Source organism: Typopeltis vanoorti, chromosome 23 (assembly GCF_054136105.1).
Source record: "Typopeltis vanoorti isolate ZY-2024b chromosome 23, IOZ_Tvanoo_1.0, whole genome shotgun sequence".
Lineage (NCBI taxonomy): Eukaryota > Metazoa > Arthropoda > Arachnida > Uropygi > Thelyphonidae > Typopeltis > Typopeltis vanoorti.
In genome coordinates, this window is record NC_143571.1 from 87,582,722 (window position 1) to 87,602,690 (window position 19,969).

At 36.2% G+C, this 19,969-nt stretch overlaps 1 protein-coding gene across 2 annotated transcripts in view; it reads left to right on the forward strand.

The window, feature by feature from the left end:
- The window catches only part of LOC150094045 (uncharacterized), a 1,005,660-nt gene that overhangs the window by 732,381 nt on the left and 253,310 nt on the right, over positions 1–19,969 (forward strand). For both annotated transcript variants that reach the window (XM_090412663.1, XM_090412664.1), the window contains exon 27: positions 5,094–5,904. In XM_090412663.1, the coding sequence (XP_090268789.1) occupies positions 5,094–5,904 (811 nt within the window). The remainder of the gene's footprint in view (positions 1–5,093; positions 5,905–19,969) is intronic.

Here is a 19,969-nt window from a genome sequence, read left to right on the forward strand (position 1 = left end):
TCCAATGGATCCCTAGCTGGATCTATCTCCTCTCCTTCTACTACTTTGAGGAAGATCCACTTACTTTAATCTTTCCTATAAGGCCTTATTAGCCAACTCTTCTTATTTTATGATCCCTATGCTATTAGAGCACTCGAGGGCCATGGGGTCTTTTCATTTCTGGCCTTACAACTATGCCCTCTCTATAAACCTTACTGTAATTTTTCTATAATCTACTCTTTCTCCCTTTAATATACCCTATTCCTCCTATGGGTATAAATTTGGAAGAAGGCTAGTTCAGAAGCCTTAAGGTAGCAGCCCTACCACTGAACTATTCCATCGTCAGGATAGTCCCCTGACATGGAGAACATAATTCTGCTAGTAAGCTGACAGAAAAAGATAATCGGATTGAATTATAGGAAATGACCCTGGAATGGAAAAGGTAAAACAAAAATGGAAACGACAAAATATAATACACATAGCAAACTGGAATGTAAGAGGAATAGCATATAAAGAAATAGAATTAGACCAGTTATTAAATGAAAGAAATTTTAAAATAGCAGTAATCACTGAAACAAAAAAGAAATTAAAAGGAACTATGAGAACTGAAAATTTTAATGTGATATACAGTAGAGTCGACAGAGACCAAAGAGCACAAGCAGGAGTCATGATTTGGATTCATAACTCCCTTTCAAAACAGTTAAAACATTATAAATTATGGAATGAAAGAATAATAGAAGCTAGAATAAAAATAGATAGAGGCTATTTAACAATAATTGGTTTATATGCCCCAGAAGAAGGAAGAGAACAGGATAATATTGATTTTTATAATCAGCTACAAAACATATATAATAAAATAAATAAAAATGATTACATAATTTTAGCAGGAGACTTAAATGCAAGAATTGGAAACACGAAAATGAATAATAATATAGGAATACATGGAGAACACACTCTAAATAGAAATGGTAAAAAATTGATTGACTTTGTAGTTTATAATAACCTAAAAATAATGAATTCCTTCTATAAACATAAAGACATACATAAATATACTTGGGCAGCAAGAGGATGGAAATCAATATTAGATTACTTCATATTAAATGAAAAGACATCAAAATTTTCACTAGATGTTAGAGTTCACAGAGGATATGAAATAAGCAGTGACCACTTCCTTGTTAAAATAAAATTAAGATTACCACTTAAATGGCTACAAGTAACAAGAACAGAAAGAAAAATTGAAACATTTGTTTATAAAACTAGACTATTGAATGACACAAATGTACAATGGCTATATGAACAAAGAGTTAACCAGTATCTAGATAAAATAAAATAAAACAAAATGAAGAAATAGAAATAGAATGGCTTAATATAAAAACGATACTAAATGCAGCAGCAAATGAAAGCTTAGGAAAGACCAAAAAATTCAATATAAGAAAAAAACTGAAGATCTGGGATGATCTTCAGTTTTTTTCTGTGGGTCAGAGTCTGACCCACACTTTGCTGACAATTCACTTAACTTTTTCATCATCTCTTCCATTCTGTCTATTAGCGGTTTTTGTAATCTCTGAACTTCTTCATGGATTAGGTCACTGATCTTGTTCTCTCGTGACTCCAGAGGTTTTTGTTCATTGGAGCTATTTATTGTCAACATGTTTACCACTTGATCGAGCCGTTGTATAAGAGGTTGCTGTAATCTCTCTACCTCCTTTTCAATCAGGGAGCGGATTTCGCTTGGTTTGTATCAGTAGTGATACTGCAAACTGCTTGGGTTTTATTTCTTTCAGTACTCTCTTGTAAGAGCCCGTGTAGCTCAGTGGATGTGGCGTTTGCCAACCACGGCGCTTGGCTGCACGAAGGAAGACTTGGTTTCGAGTCTAGTCGGCGACTAGAGGAAATTTTTTAAGCCTTTTTTCGACCGGTTCCCGAGTTAGTCGATCTCTGGCACGGGCAAGCAGGTTTTTCCTCCCGGAAACTCGGGTTTTTCGTCCTGTAAACTCAAGAAAATCGACCGTAGAACCCACATTATTTCAGACATTAAATATATTGTGTTAGGGTTAGGGACCACGAGATGGCGGCACATTTGAGCCGTCTCTCTTCACTGAGTACCGCTTAATTAGTGATAGCCTTGGGCCATCTATCTCTGATTGGTACCAGTGGAGATTGAACTGCCCACTCAGTCTCCAAAAGTTAGATAGGGCTAAATGGCCTCTCCTACTCCCGTATACGGGAATAAAAAGGCGTTAGCTGATTTTTTTTTTTTTTTTTTTTTTTTACTCTCGTAACTTCTGACAATTCTCTTTCTTTGTTGAATTCTGACATTTCTTCTCTTCACCACTGCTCCTTATAGCATTCACTTGGCTCGGAACTGTAGAAGGATATATATATATCCCCAAGAAGTTGCTCCTTTTCAATCACGGCATCATAGCACTTTTTTAAATCCACAATTCCCTTTGCATATGCTGCTTCCTTTAGCTCATTTCTCAGACCAACTCAGAAGTGCTGAAAAACAGCCCACTCTAAATGATGTTTTTCATCCTCAGGTACACTCAAAGAATTTGCAAAACTGAGTAGTCTGTTGTGATAGTCTGAGACACATTCTTTCTCCTTCTGAATGATCTTCTGGAGTTTCCAGAGATTCGTTCCTATGCTCTTGGCCTTTGTAAATTGAGAGATAAGGATTGATTTGAATCTCTGGTAGTCCATTGTTTCCTTCAGAAGGGGCGAAGAGTAGAAAAAACTCTTTGCTCTTCCAGTTAGCTTACTGCAAAGCAGTATAAGTAACTGGAAGTCACTCCATCTTCCTATCTTTCTGAGTTCTTCAACAAAATCAAAGAAAGCCCTTACATCGTCGGTCTCCTCACTAGAAAACTGAGGGAAAATTTGCTGGGGGTTGATGCTTCTGAAAAATTCCGGGTCACTAAGTTCTGTGCTGGTTGCTAGCACCATACTTATCCTTTTGCTTACAAAATTTATTTAAAATACCCAAACTTTCCCTTTCAAAATTTAGTTCTTTTATTTTCTTCTCATGTGACTGACACCACTTCACTGTGTTTGATTAATTTACTTCCTTTTTAATTGATTAAACACATCCTGTCGAATGCTGCGCTATTTGTTATGTCGTATATCTCTGATATTGATATATCGAGGCAATATAATTAACTTTATCCTTTCCTACTTCAGCCGCTATATCAAATTCTATCGCATGTACCTCTTTGTTAAGTCGGTTGCATCATTGTTATGTGATCTTCATTAATTTTAGTCTTATCGTTATGTCTCACTTCTTTTATGCCTTTTCTTACATAATTTAACCTTTTAAGGGCCACCAGAGATTACCTGTTCCCTGAATTCTATGAGTTATTCCGGTCACTCAGGCAAAATTTTTTTTTTTTTCTGCGCCAGCCTGGGTCTTAAAGTTAGAGATAAACTTAACCTTTAGGATAAACATAGATTATCAGGTGCCACTAATAATGTTAACTGAATTTTTAGAAGTCTTGGCTTCTCTGGCTTATTTTATTTGCAGTCGTGCCCTACTACTTTCAACTGGGGTATTCCCGCACGCACACACACGATCACGGGTTCGAAGTTTTATGAAGGGTCAGTCATCATGATCAGAAACACATGTAAGTAAGGAACCAAAATATTTATTAAACTCATTATATAATGCCATACAAGTTAAAATGGTTATCAATTCTAATTTAATCCTCTACCTTTCTCTCATCCTCTCACTCTTAAAACAATTATGCATTGACTTCAAAATGTTAGCAAGTTCAATAATTCAACATATAATACATTCTTAATTACAGCTCAATTGGACATTTAGGCATTTTAGCACATTTATAATCTCTCTCGGATTAATTACGACAGAATCTCTATCTAACTGAAAGTTCTTAAAGTTCATTTTAAAAGCATAGTCATTTACATAAATCTTAGTTCTTCACTCTTTCTTCCATTACAAATTTTAAGATGCATTCTCTTAACACTGTTAGTCAATTCTCAAAAGGAGCTAGAACAAGTGAGAGTACTCATCTATTCTTTATCGGTTTTCTTCCGTCCTTCCTTCTTTGTTTCAATTCTGGTTGTCTCGATCTTATCGCCACGTGGGTTACACGTGCTCACCTGAGTTGGGCGCTATCTCTCTGCTAAGGTTTTACATCGATTGCCCTCTCATTGACGGCCTACAGTTGATCTTGTCGAAATCTGCTGCAGTGTCATGCTGGATCCTTTCGTAAGTCAGCCCTCAAAAATGAGAGCTAAACTGCGATGAACTCCTGGAGCACACGAAGAGAAATTCAGGAACAAGAAAAAAACAGGGTGATTTACTTCCGTGTCGCGGGTTTTATATGCTCCCCTAGAGCACCACCTTTCCAAGTTTGAATTTCTCTTATCGTCTCACCCATTGGTCTCAGGCTGGGTGACTTCACCGATCAGCATATGGGACGTCTTGTTTCCGGGAACGGATGCGTCATGATGTCTTCTCAGATGTGATGCCCGCGGGTGCTTACGCTGCTCTTATAGTATTAGGGCGATCTTTGCCCTACGTTGCTGAATAATAAGCATTCTTTCATTTATAATATTTCACTAATGATTTCTATCATATCTGCCCCTTTTTACTGACTTACATTCATGCTAGACATATAAATACATTAATTTAAATTCACATAATTCACAGTTTATCATACAAGATGTTGTTACAAAAAAAAGCATAGTTATACTTGCGCTAAAAGATAAGTATGCATATGTATTTTTTTTGTTGATTGTTAGATTTGCAATGGTGACGTCATGTAAAATTGAAGTCGCCTATTTCAGATCTAACACTATTAATGATCATTCTCAGTCATCCTAAAGCTGGTTGAGGCAACCATGAACAGCAGCTTTCAAGTCCATTCTGTCTGTAGCCAAGTTAATTTCATTTCTGTAATAGTTCAATCCTGATATGCTCTTGATGTTTTCTTTCCATTTCCTTGGTTGTCATGGAAGTGTCATTTTTATGAAATTGATTTTTCACATATGATTTTAATTATCTATTACTTTAAATTTTATATATGATTAAAAATTCATTTCTTTTATCAAAACTATGAGTGCCAAGTAATGCTTTATGAATTTTCTTTCACCAGATTTATGGAAGAATGGTTAATGTTTAATGGTCCAGTGGATAAAGCTGATCCTCTTCTACTTGAAGAAGTAGCTAATTTTCCAACAGAAACACAAGAACTAATAAGTAATAATGGTGGTCTTATACCATTTTTATTGCAAAGTATCAGGTTTGCTGAGGTTGGTGAGTATATATGTTCTTCTCGTGATGTTGTGAAAGCATACTCCATGTGTTCTGGTTCAATCAAAACTGATGATAATTATGACACACTTGAAAATATTGGACCCCCGTATGCTGAAAATTTTCCTCCTATTCCATATCTGAAAGATTCGATAGATGTGCATACATTTCTAAATCCAGAAGCTGCAGAATTTTCACCAAAGAAGAAAGCCCATACACAAGGAAAAGTCACTGAAGATAATAATTCAGTTAAATCTTATGCTAATATTCTTTCACGTTTTGATAAGTGTACTAAAAATTTTAAAGATAGACCTGGTGAACTAGAAAACTCTGAAGCGCTTGAGAATTTTGTGAGTCAGTTAAGAATGCCTGTTTCGACCGATGATAATCTAACTGCCCTAGGTAACTATAGTTCTGAAAATACTCCACATGTTTTTCCTAAGATGTTTGAAACAGATGGTGATAGAAAACTGGATGAAATAATTTTAAAATCTGAAAAAGAAGACCGAATTAAGTTGTTACATGCATTATTTAAAAGTATGTTGGATGACAATTTTGCAAGATCTTTGTTGGATGTAAATGAGAACCTGAAAAGCCTTCAATTGCATGTATGTTTTAATGATTATAAAAATGATCAGGAATATGAAAGGAAAGTAAGTAATGTTTTTGCTTCTTTATAGAATTCATTGATAACTGATTTCTTACTAATAATCATAATTAATAAATGATATTATTGGTAATTAATAATTAATTACTAATAATATCATTTTAGATATTATTAATATTATTAGTATTTTATCTCGCTGCGATAAAAATGAATTAAGAACAAGGACTGTGATGGCAAATGATTCGATGTGTAGGCTATGTAGAAGGAATGGATGCAAGTTTATGGATGAGTGGAGTGAGATTGAGGAAAAATTAGATTTGTATAAGAGGGATGGCCTACACCTGAATGTGTTTGGTATCAGGAGTCTAGAAAAACTAATAACTAGTATGAGACCTAACACAGATTCAGGAAACTAAATTATAAAGGGAGGAATTATGTGAATGTGAGTATAAGAGTGACAATGTTATATAACTGTGTTAATGACGGGAATGGGCTTTGTCATGGAAATATTGACAAGGAGAGAACGATTTCAGGTTTGTGTTTCTCCGGTTCAGACCCATCATATGTGTGCAAAGATGTCTACATGTGTAAGGCATTAGAGATGAATAGAGATCTGCAAGTTGTCCAACTGTGTCAGGCAGACTGCAGACAAGATAATACAAAAGAACCAACAGGTAGATTATTATGTCTGTACACGAATGCTAGGAGTATCAGAAACAAAGAGATAGAGTTTGTTGCCTTAGTCAGTATGTTGTAACCTCAGATTATAGGTATTAGTGAAACATGGCTATCAGAATCAGACCTATTAACTGGTATCGAGTGTTGAGGGTACATTATTTTTAGGAAAGATAGAGACGATAGGAGAGGATGGGCATGCTGCTAATGATATCGAATGACTTCAATCCAGTTAGAGCTGAGACCTATGATTGTAGTAATACTGCTAACAATATTTCATGTGGCAGTGAGTTTGAAGCCATCTGGTGTGAGGTGGAATCTAACAAGACTAATTACACAGTGGGGAGTTGTTAGAGACCTGGTGGATCATTTGCTAGTGATGAAGAAATGCATCACCAAATAGAAAAGATTAGTGCGAAAAGAGTAATCATAATGGGAGACTTTAATTATCCAAATATTGATTGGGTAGCAGTAGAATCTCATGAGAAGAATGAAAATGTATTTATTGAGCTGTTGCAGGACAACTTCCTCAAGCAGCATGTGACAGAAGGAACTCGAGGACAAAGAGTGTTAGATTTGATTATAGTGTCAGAGGGTGTTCAGTTAAAGACATAACTATTCTGCCTCCAGTTGGTGACAGCGATCATGTGGTACTCACTTGGGAAGTGACTAAGTTTATGAATGTTGTATTCAGAAAAGGTTACATGCTGATCTACGAAGCAGGAAATTATGACCAACTGAGGAGTTTACTGAGTCAGTGGAATGGAATCGGTTGCTGGATTAGAAGAATATCGAGATTGCATGGAAATTGGGAAGCATTTAAGCAATACTTAAATGATGCGATATCAGAATGTGTCCTGCGAGTTCGAAAAATAAATAGGGTAGGAGTCAAATGGATGAGTAATCTTATTAAGCAAGAGATTAGTAAGAAACCGATGATGTGGAAGGAATACCATGTGCATAAGGATGAAGTCTGTTATGAATGTTATAAGCAGCAGGCTAGAATAGTCACAACTGTTGTATGGAAAACAAAGTCTGAGTATGAAAAAAACTGGCTCTGCGTGCTAAAGACAACCCACAACAATTCTATCGATATGCTGCAAGTAAAAGAAAGAATGAATATGAAAGAATAACTGAAAGAAAACTTTGATAGCATGAGGATTACAGATGCAAAAGAGGTTGTTCAGTTAATGAGTGCCCATTTTGTTAAAAGCTATCAAGATGAAGAAACACAGGAATATGAGGACGAGGTATTAGAGCTGTTGCACAAATTGAATAAGAATTCAGCAATAGGGACTGATGGGATATCAGCACGTGTGCTAAAAGAGTATTCAGCTGAACTTGCCATTCCTTTGACCATGCTGTTTAATATGAGTCTCAGAACAGGGAAGATTCCGCAAGAATGAAAGGAATGTATGGTTGCAAAGACTGATGTATCCAACTATCGACCAATTAGTATCTCAGGAGTGGTGGTGAAGATTTTGGAAAAATTGGTTATGGCTCACATTCAGAAATGTGTTGACAGTGAATTTCTACTTTGCATTGAACAATAGGTTTACTAAGGGAAGGTCATGTTTTAGCAACTTGCCCACAATCTATAACAATATTACCATTGAACTAAACAAGGGGAATGGATACACCATGATACTTTTGGGTTTTGCTAAGGCTTTTGACAGAATACATCATGGCAGACTGCTGCATAAATTGGAGAAAATGAGAATATTAGCATGTATAAGAGGATGGCTGACTGACAGATATCAAAAAGTGATATATGGGGGATGTGAGTCTGTAAGATTTAAGGTAACTAGTGGTATACCACAAGGATCAGTGCTTGGTTCACTGTTATTCAATCTGTACATTAATGATATTGAAAAGCGACATACGGCTATTTTCTGATGATGCAAAGATAGATAGGGTTATCAGGAATGCTACTGATATGTAGTACTTGCAGAGTGATTTGAATAGGCTAGAATTGTGAGCATGGGACAATGGATGTCATTTCAATGTCAATAAATGTGAAGGCATTCACTTCTGCATGATTAGATATCCAATGTTGTATTATATTGTTGGGATTAGGCTAGAAGAAACTGGTGAGGCTAGGGAATCTTGGGGTGTTAATAGATAGGAAGTTGAAGTTCAGGGTAAAAAATTGCAAATACAGCTCAAAAGATAATTGCAGTGCTGAAAGAAACGTTCACATGTAAAGATAAGGATGTTATTTTGCTTCTTTACAAGGCCTTGATAAGACCTCACTTGGACTATTGTGTGCAGGTCTGGTTTCCATTGTGATTCTGATATATTAGAGAGAGTACAAAGGAGAGTGTTAAAAATTATATCAGGATTGTGGCATACTGAATATGAAGACAGATTGAGAATTTGTAGACTGCAGACAGGAGAAAGAGTGGAGATATGATTGAGACTTATAAACTTCTGAAAGGGTCATACAGGATTTCAATTGATGAAAATTTTCAATTTATGGAGAGTGGGGAAAGGACAAGAGGGCATCCCTGGAAGCTGAGAATGAAGGCCGCTAAGAAGGGGGTAAGGACTAGATTTTTTTCTCATAGGGTGGTGCATGATTGGAATCGATTGCCATTGGATGTTGTGAGTGCAAGCAGCGTGAATGAATTCAAGAATAAGTATGATAGCTGGTGTGTAGTATGTGGCCTCCCTCGATGAGTCTTTGACTCCCTGGAGGTCTCTCTGAATAATAATAATTATTATTATTATTATATACTTTTTTTTTAACATTTTATTATTTCTCAGATAATTACATACATACTTAGAATAATAATTTTTTTATATATATAATATTTATAATACATTATGTGAACATATTGTATAATAATAATTATTATTATTATTATACAGGTATCTCCATGGAGTCAGCTGGTTCATTTGCAGGAGATCCATTATTCACACAATACCTGTCATCTCTCTAAACTCATTCACTAACAAAGTACTCACAATCCTTTCTTTTAAAAGATTTGTCTAAAAGCACTCACAACTTTTAACAAGAATAAAACTAATTTTGTGCATCGATTTATTACTATAGATGAGACTTGGGTTCACCATTACACACCAGAATCCAAACAGCAGTCAAAGCAGTGCACAGAAGCCAGTTGTTCAGTGCCAAACAAGACAAATTCAGTTCCATCAGCAGAAAAGACATGGCATTGGTATTTTGGGATGCTAAAGGCATTTTGTTTATTAATTATCTTGAAAAGGGTAAAACAGTAACCGGGGAATATTATTCCAATCTTTTAACCAGTCTAGACGAAAAAATTCGTGAGGTTTGCAGAAGAAAAAAATCATCTTGCATCAGGTCAATGCACCTGTTTACAAAGGTGTTTTGGGAATTTAGCTCCCTCTGACTTCTGTCTCTTCCCAAAACTAAAACTGTTTCTCACTGGTTAGCGTTTTTCTTCGAATCAAGAGGTGATTGCAGCTGTAGAGGGATATTTTGCAGATCTTACTGAGAACCAATACAGGGACTGGATAATGGTGCTTGAGCATTGCTGGAATAAATGTATTAGTCTTAATGGAGATTATGTTGAAAAATAAAAATAATTTTGAAATTATAAATTCGTTTTTTCATTGTTAGGCCTAGAACATTTTTGACCACCCTCGTATAATCACTCGGTAACTCAACTATTGGGTTTGCTTCTATTACCATCCTACCATCCACACTTTTTAAAGTCATCCATCCTTAGTCATTCCTTGTTTTACTTTCCAGGTAGTGAAAGAACACTTTAGTATTTCTTTTGACGTCATCAGCTATCTCTCTCTCTTAATTAGATTTGGCCTTTTTTACCATACAGGTCATCCTTCTTGCTTGTGCCTTATACTGCTCTTGGGTATGCTGATCACTGTTTTCTTTATATTCCCTCTACAACTTTTTCTGCAACTCCTGCTTATTGATGCTATTCACCCATTTAACACCTACCATATTTATCCTCCTTACTATGGGTATACATTCTGATACTGCTTTCTTCAAACACTCTTTGACCACCTCCCAAGCACCACCACCATCTCTCCTCTCCAAATCTTATGCTATGGCACTGCTGAAATCTGACTCCTCAAGCTTATCACAATCACCTACTTTATAATTCCATATATATATCCCTTAGCAGAAAATTCTCCATGTCTGGCATTCCCCCAGTTAAGCCTACATGATCACTTTCTCCAAGCAGAAGTAGTCTGGCTAGAATTGTTACTGTTGAGTTTTCTGATTCTGTGACCATAGTCAGCACTCTCAAACTTCATGTCCATTCATGCTGCCTCAGGTAATTATCTCTCAGCAGCTGTGTAATTTCCTTCCCTCCCTGTGACCATTTCTCTTCTCAATCCATTTCCTTTTAGTTGAAATCCCCCATAATAATTACTCCATCTGCACTCATCGTGTTAATTTGACCACCTCCTCCTTATTGAGGGAGAATGTAGATGCATGTCATTTTCATTTACATTCTCCCTTAAATTTCATCTTGTTGGTCTCTGTCTCATACTAATTGGCTTCATGTGAACTGCCTTCTGCATTCCTCTCCTCCTGATTTACTTTTACTCTTTTTTTTCTTCTGTTCATCTGCTAGCATTAGCAAAACCACTCTCCCATTCTGTTGCCTTTGAATTTTTACTGTTGTATCTCTGAAAATAGTATATTCCTTGTATTCTATTCCCATGATTATATCATCCCCAGTCGACCAAGTCTCACTAATGTCTATAACTTTTGGCCAAGTTGAACTCAATAACTCCTACCCTCATTCCAACTATTTCTGGCATTAGTATACATAAACTGCAATACCCCCTTCATCCCACGACCTCCTTACACATTGTGTTGCCCATTCAAATTAAGAACTTGGGAAGCTATGCCCAGCATCGTGTGATCAATCTCCAGCTTACTAACCTCTAGGTTGCCTGGACCCACACTCACCTGAATCCACTGTCCCCTGAACTCTTCACATCCAAACTCTCACTGAACAATACTTTCTCAAGCCACCTGGCATCATATCCATTCAAATACAAACTATACACCTTATATAAATCAAACATCAAATTCACTCCACACTTCCACACCATACATCCTGCACAATCTATGCACTAACTCATTTGTGATCATAGCACTTAGTTTCAGACAGACCTACAGCTTTTTCCACATTAACTTTTATATATGGAAATAGTTTTTAATCTTTATTATTGTACTAATAATTTTGCATTTTATATTACTTTAAAAAATTTTGCATTATATATTTATATGTTTCATTTTTTTCTTTCTTTATTTTATGTTGGGTTGATTGGTCAAACTGTAGTACATTACACCATGTATGAGAATAATTTGAAATAAGCAGTGACAGAAAAGTAGTACAAAATATTCCAGAGGAATGAAAGCACATATCGATACTTGAGGGAGTGAAAGCTATCAAAAGCCTGGAATGTTGAAAGACTGCAGGAGTAGATGATGTTCAACCAAAAATATTCAGAGACAAGGATCTGTCTCCACTCTTATTCATCCTCTATGTAGATCACGTTATACAAGAAAGTGACATTAAACCTGATATTAGAATTGCATATATCAAACTTAGCTCTTTTCTTTATGCAAATGATGATGTACTCCTAAACAAATGCAATGCAAGTATCCAAAATTCTCCGACTAATATGATATGATATAATATGTTAGCTGTATCAAATCCGCATGAAAATTGGCAATAAAAAGGAAAAAATTTTGATATTTTCTCAATGAATAACCTATGGAAAAAGCAAAATATTTCAGCTGTTTAGGCACAGTTTTTAATGAAGAGGGCAAATTAAATATCAAGATAGACAATAGAATAAGAAAGGTGGTAGGGAGCCATTTTAATTAATTTATATGGAATTTATCCAAAACACTAAAATAGCAGTATACAAGACATTGTTCAAACTGTTTTTAAGTTACGCATCTGAGAGTTGGTTTAGAAATGAGGCACTCGACCACATATATGAGAGTTCTAAGAATAATTATGGTATCAACAGCAGAACCGTAATAAAAATGAAGGTATTAGGAAGGAATCAACATTGTTAGCATTAAAGAATGTGTGAGCAGAGCTAATCTGAGGTGGTATAGTCACTTAAACATAATGCGAGAGGAAAGATAAGTAAAACAGACATTTGAGGCTGAGATGGCAAGAAAAAGATTGAGAGAAAGACCAAAATGTAAGAGGATTGATTCATTCAGAAGGGCCCCTAGAAGTTCAAAATATTAGATTTTACAATATTTAAGTACTTCCAAATATTAGACTAATTTTGAGGAAAATTTTTGATAGGAGTTCAATAATAATGGGAACTTAATTATGTAGTACTGTCATAATATCTTGTATGTCCCATGAGGGTATATACGGAGGCTGTTCAATAAGTTATAAGACTATATTTATACAGAAAACAGATTACCTTTAATCGTCATCATTTACATGGTCTTTTTCATAGCAACTACCGTGAGATGCGATGCATTTGTGCCAATGTTGCATCCACTTCTTAAACACATGTGAAAGTCCGCTTTTTGAGAGTTCATTCAAAACTGCCTCCTCAGCTTTTACATGCTTTGTTGCTTTTGAAATGGTGGCCTCTTAGTGGTTTCTTGAGCTGAGGAAACAGCCAGAAATCGCACGGTGCGAGATCAGGACTGTATGGAGGGTGTGGTAGGATATCTATGTTGTTCTTCTGCAAAACGTCCACTACACCACCAGCAATATGTGGCCTTGCATTGTCGTGGTGCAATAAGAAGCCATTCTTCAGCAATGGACGCTTCCTTTTGACGTGCTGTACGATTGTCTGTAAAACATCTGCATAGTATGAGCCATTTACAGTATTCCTCGGTTCTACAGCCTGTTGGTAAACAATGCTTTCGTAGTCAAAAAACATTATGGTCATAACTTTACCAGCCAATTTTATAGTTTTTGCTTTCTTGGGGATAGGCGAAGACGGATGCTTCTATTCACTGCTTTGTTGTTTCATTGTAGGGTCATAGTGATCCAACCAAGCTTCATCTGCTGTAATGATGCATTTTAAGAAGTTGTCGCCTTCTTGTTCCAGTCTTTCTTTCCATTCTGTGCACACATCCACTCAATGCTGCATTTGCTCCGGTGTCAAGAGTTTGGGAATCCATCGGGCACAAACATGTTTCAGTCCCAAATGTTCAGCCATGATTGAGTGAACACTTCCCACAGAAATCTGCGATCTTCCTTGATGATAATCGCTGCTGTGTTGATCATTGTCGCTGTGATGGATGTTGAAGGTCTTCCCTCACGTTCAAGATCTTCCACATTTTGCCTTCCTTCCTTAAAAGTTTTATGCCAGCAAAAAACACTTGCCCTCGATTGCTTCATTGTGGAAAGCTTCGCATATCATGTTAAAAGTGTCCGATGCCAATTTTTGCAAACGCACATAAAATTTAATCGCATAACGCTGTTCCAAGGACGCTTCCATTTCGATGACTGGTCGCAGCTCGTAGGCGCGCCGAAACAAGCTTGCGTTTAGTCACATGACACTCTGGCACATCAGCCCGTATGTGCCATCTATCAACCTCTTTTGTTAAGACAGACAGCAGCATTTCTTTATTCCACAGAAATTAATATTGTGATGAGTGGTTTTCGCGACAGTAAAATTAGTCTTATTACTTATTGAACAGTCCTCGTATACAGGGTGTTCGGGATAAATTTGACAGTTTCGTAAGGAAAAAGAAAATCTTCTTTGTATCTATTAAATTTAATGAATTGACAAAAAAACATTACAGGCAGAGTTAATTACAATACTATCAACAAGATTTACTCAAAATAACCACCATTAGCATCGATCACAGCTTCAATTCTGCTTCGGAACCTCGAACAAGCTGATGCTACAGTCTCCCTGGGAAGGGCTGCAAAAACTGTTTTAATTTTATCCATTAACTGGGCTTTTGTATTACTGGAAGTGCGATTGGTGTCTTTTTCAACTGCGCCCCATACAAAATAATCCATGGGGTTAAGGTCTGGGGAGTTTGGAGGCCAAACATTTGGACTGGTGAAGTCGTAGAAATTTTCAGACAACCATTTTTGACTTTTCCCAGAGGTGTGGCAAGGGGCCGAATCCTGCTGCCATACATACGGCCTACCATTGGCTACCCTTGTTATCCAGGGCTTGACTACAGTTAGCAACTCCACGAACAAAGCCCGAATTCCAATGCCAGGGTTCTTCAACACCTGTTCCTGCAGATTTGCGAGGAATTCTGCTGTACGAACGCAATCAGATCGTCTGCTAGGGATCTTTCTTCTTGCTACATCCTCGTAGTCACCATTGCAAGTCTCTAGTTCATGCCTGATTGTTTTTACTGTATTCAGGGAGCATTGGGCAGCAGTCGTAATATCCTTATTTTGATGGCGGGCACGAATCATCATGATACAAGTTATTCTCTTCCATGATTCAGGTGGGTTCCAGCTATCCATCCTTTCTGACATCTTGTATATGAATGAAGAAGGGTCCAAACTTTTAAATTAAGAGAAGTGTGTGTTAATACATGTAACTTACGGAAAAATATAATTAATTATAAATATGTCAAATTTATCCCGAACACCCTGTATATCAGGAAATTTATGATAATGATAAAAAGGCTGTTGATTTTGAGAAAGCCTTCTAGCTTAAAAGAAACCTTTGAGATAATGTAATATTTATTTTCTGAAGACAATTTAACGAAAATCATACAAGTATTGTAAGTTAATGCTAATGTTTTCTGGTTCAAGGTTTTAATTTTAAAAAGGATTAACAATTTTTTTTTTTGTTTGTTTTGTTTCTTTGTAAAATCTTCATCTCTCTCTCTCTCAAGTACCTAATATTATTTTTTCACTTGTTTGATAGTGTTTCAAATTAATTTCACTTCTTGATATGGTCACCATACGACATCTACTGTAAACTTCACAGATTATCTTGTAAATATCCTCCAAAAAAGAAATGGGACGTTATTGGGGAAAAAGTAACATGGTCTATTATGGTACACTGCTGATTCTACAGTATAAAATCTAAAGTTTTGCATTGGTGATGGTTGCTCGTATCATTACATTATACAGCTGGAATAAGTTAATGATTTGATAATACGAGGTGTGGCTATTAAATAACAAGACTGGTTGCAAAAATGTGGTTTATTATTACAATTGTACAACTTAATTGTTATCCCCTTCAACATACTCCCCTCCTCTATCTATTCACTGTTTCATACGAATTTTCCATTGTTGGAAGCAGTGCTGCAAGTCATCAGGTGTCATCTGCTTCAGTAGCACTACCGTTTTCTCCTTTACCTCATCCACTGATTGAAAATGGGTGCCCTTCAATGCAGATTTCAACTTTGGAAAAAGATAAAAGTCATATGGAGCTAAGTACGATCCAGAAACAAAGAGACAATTGATGCACTGGAAAACTCCCATGTCACTGAGAATGAAAAAAGCAAGAATGAGTAAGTCGAACTGAAGGCAATGCTGATCGTTTTTTTTTTTTTTTTTTTTTTTTTTTTTTTTTTTTTTAATCTCAATGGTGTGGTAATGGTTGAAAATGAGTACCAGAGAGGGGTCAGACAGTTAACCAACATTATTGACTTGTTCTGGCCAAGCTGAGAGAATGATTGAGGAAGAAGAGACCCTATTTGTTGAAGAACAACGCTTGGATTCACCATCAGGACATCGCTCCAGCCCACAGTGCACTGTTTGTAAAGCAGTATCTGGCTGATAAGAAGATCCCTATGTTGAACCATCCACCTTACTCACCAGACTTAGCTCCATGCAACTTTTACTTTTTCCAAAGTTGAAATCCGCATTGAAGGGCACCCATTTTTAGTCAGTGGATGAGGTAAAGGAGAAAATAGCAGCTCTACTGAAGCAGATAACACCTGATGACTTGCAGCACTGCTTCCAACAATGGAAAATTCGTGGACAACGGTGCATAGATAGAGGAAGGGAGTATTTTGAAGTGGATAACAATTAAGTTGTACAATTGTAATAAATAATAAATCACATTTTTGCAACCAGCCTCATTATTTAATAGCCACATCTCATAAAGTATTATCCGCATTTGATAGGATACCACATGAAAGGCTGTTGCATAAACTGGAAAATGTTGATTTGGAATATAAACTTCTGGCTTGGATAAGTGGAAGATTGATTCACAGTTATCAAAAAGTGGTGTATTGTAGGTCTGAATCTGCCAGATTTAAGTTTACCAGTGATGTTTCCTAGGGATCAATCTTTGGATCATTGTTGTTCAATTATACATTAATGATATTAGTAAGCATCTAACAGGAGATTCGAGTTTTTGTTGATGATGATGCAAACATAATCAGGGATGATACTGATACCCAGCACTTTACAGAATGATTTAAATAGGCTGGAGAATTGAGCAAATGATGATGACTGTCAGTTCAATGTTTGTAAGTATAAATTATGCATTTTGTTGTGTGATTAGATTTCTAATGGCATATTATATTATTATGATTATGCTTCAAGAAACTGATAAGGCTAGGGATCTTGGAGTTATGGTGGATAGGAATTTGAAGATTAATGTTGCATATCAAAAATTGCAAATACAACTCAGAAGGTAATTGCGATATAGAAATAAACCTTGACATGTAAATGTAAGAAAGTATTAAATGTAATACTTTCTTACATTACAGTAGTATAGGTATAGCCTTTATAAGGCTATACCTATACTACTTTCTGCAGATTTGATCTCGTGGATTGAGAGGGAGATAAAGAAGCTGTGGAAAGGATGCAAAGAGGAGTCACAAAGATTATATCAAGATTATGGAATGTACATTATAAGGATAGTTGAGAGTGTGTGGACTACAGACTCTTTTTAATAAAAGAAACAGAGGTGATTTGGAAGAGGTCTATAAACTTTTGAATGGGTGTTCTAAGATTTGTCTGCAATTTTTCATTGTATGGAAGTTTGGGAGAGAGCATGGGAACTTCCATGGAAATTAAGTTTGTTTGCAGTAAAGAAAGGGATAAGAGTTCATAGAGCAGTGAGTGAGTTGATGACTTTAAGAGAAAGGATGACAACTGGTATGGGCAATGTATAGCCTCTTTCGAGGAGTCCTTAACTCTTTGGAGGTCTCAGATAATAGTAGTGATGCTGATTTTAGTTAAAATGAAACTTGTTTTTCTGTATTTTTACTAAATAGCTTAAGGAAGTTACAACGTATACTAGGATATACATTAAAATAAATTTTAATACACTTCCAATATTTCGGCAACGTCACATTGCCATTTGCACAAGAACTTAAAAACAAGACACGTGCATGCAAACACAACAAACAGTAAATGAGGACGAAGCAGGAAGCTATTCTTTCTCCTAAAAGTCCTGATGGTGCCCCCTAGCGGGCAATATTCTTAGTATTCTTGGGCGATTGGGCTGAAGGTCTTCTGATGTAGGTTTCCCAAATTTGGGGCAGTCTCATGCAACCAAATTTGTTGAGGTTTGGATTGTTTCTTAGGGCTGAGGCTGATTCCATGAAAAGCCTTTCGTATTTGAATTTGCTGCAGTGTATTATCGTGGCTTTGCCGAAATATTGCAAGTGTATTAAAATTTATTTTAATGTATATCCTAGTATATGTTGTAACTTCCTTAAGCTATTTAGTAAAAATACATAAAAACAAGTTTCATTACAGTTTCACCAATACAGACCAGAGTGGCTGTATTGGTCAAACTGGATGTAGTCCTTGTGTTCTGAAATTCTGATATTAGCTGTCCTGCCTGTTTGGCCAAAGTAGGAGAGGGGAATCTTTAGTAGAACAGATAAGGGATGCCAATTTTTTATATGGTCTGTAACAAGACGTTAAGTCATGTTTTTTTAGGATTTTCGTAATTTTTTTCAAGGTATCTCGGATATAGAGTATGGTGATGGATTTAGAGTAATCCTTATTGTGGGGGGGGTATTGGTTTCAATATTTTTTGGATTTTTTTTGGGGGGGGGGGTAGCCATTGGCTGAGAAAGTGTTGAGAATGTGGTTTAGTTCTGTAGTTAGGGCATTGTCATTTGAACAGATAAGTTTAGCCCTGTTGTGTAGTATCTTAATGACTCCATATTGTTGTGTGTGTGTGGGGGGGGAGAATTGATGGTGAATGTATGTGCCTGTATGGATGGGTTTTCTATAAACTGAGAAAACCAAGATTCCATCAGGCTGGCAGGTGACTAGTGTGTCTAGGAAAGGGAGGCTGTTGTTTTTTTCTTCTTCCAGGGTGAATTTGATTCTGGGGTTGTTGTTTATTGGTTGTGTAAGTGTGTTAGGAAGGAGAGGAGTGCATCAGAGCCATGTGGCCAAATAGTAAACACATCATCAACATAGCGAAGCCAAATGGTTGGTTTTTGTGGGGCAAAGTTTAAGGCTTTCTCTTCAAAAGTCTCTATATAAAAGTTGGCCAAGGGTGGGGAGAGTGGAGAACCTATGGCTGCCCCCTCTATTTGTTTGTAGAATTTTCCTTGCCAAACGAAATAGCCTGAGTTCATTGTGAACTGAAATAGGGCTGTGATATCGGGAGGAAATTTAGCTTGGATTAGCTCTAAGGATTCTTTGAGTGGGACATTTTGAATAAGTAGGAGACATCAAAACTGACCATTAAGTCAGTGTGTTTGAGTGTAAGGTTTTCTATGCTGGCTTTGAAGTGGGCCTGACATCAGGACTTTTAGGAGAAAGACTAGCTTCCTGCTTCGTCCTCATTTACTGTTTGTTGTGCTTGCATGCGTCTTGTTTTTAAGTTCCTGAAAATGGCAACGTGACATTGCCGAAATATTGGAAGTGTATTAAAATTTATTTTAATGTATATCCTAGTATACATCGTAATTTCCTTAAGCTATTTTGTAAAAATGCATAACCAACGTTTAAGCCTTTCCACGAGAATTGTTTTTGTGTAATATTTCTTTATTCACATAAGGTGTTAAAAGAACATAAAAAAGGAAAAAAATCAAAAATTCATTATTTATAACTCAATTTTGAAGTGGGCCACGGTTGTTACCATAAACCATGTTCATTTAATGATTTTTGTAAGGTCGATTCAGCAGGAATTTACACTTCTCTTGTCATTCGCAACATAATGAATTTTTTAACCAACTTTTGTATACATACGAACAGCCCCGACACTTCAGAATTTTATACTTTTACTCTGATATCTAATCAAAATAAATTTAAGTCATATCTAAGCACAAGGCTTAATCCAAAAATAAAATAATGACATATCAAAATGTTGTGTTTGTAATACATCCAAATGAAACTGAAACAAACGTTTGACTAATAACTTTATGAATTATACTCTGTTATTAACTTCTTAACTCTAATTCATACCTTTTTAATTTGTGGGATATCTGAATTTTATTAAAGATATCCTACATGAGCATTGTGTCTTAAAAGCACATATCTTCTTAGTGAGGTGAAATGACTTTCTTCATTTAG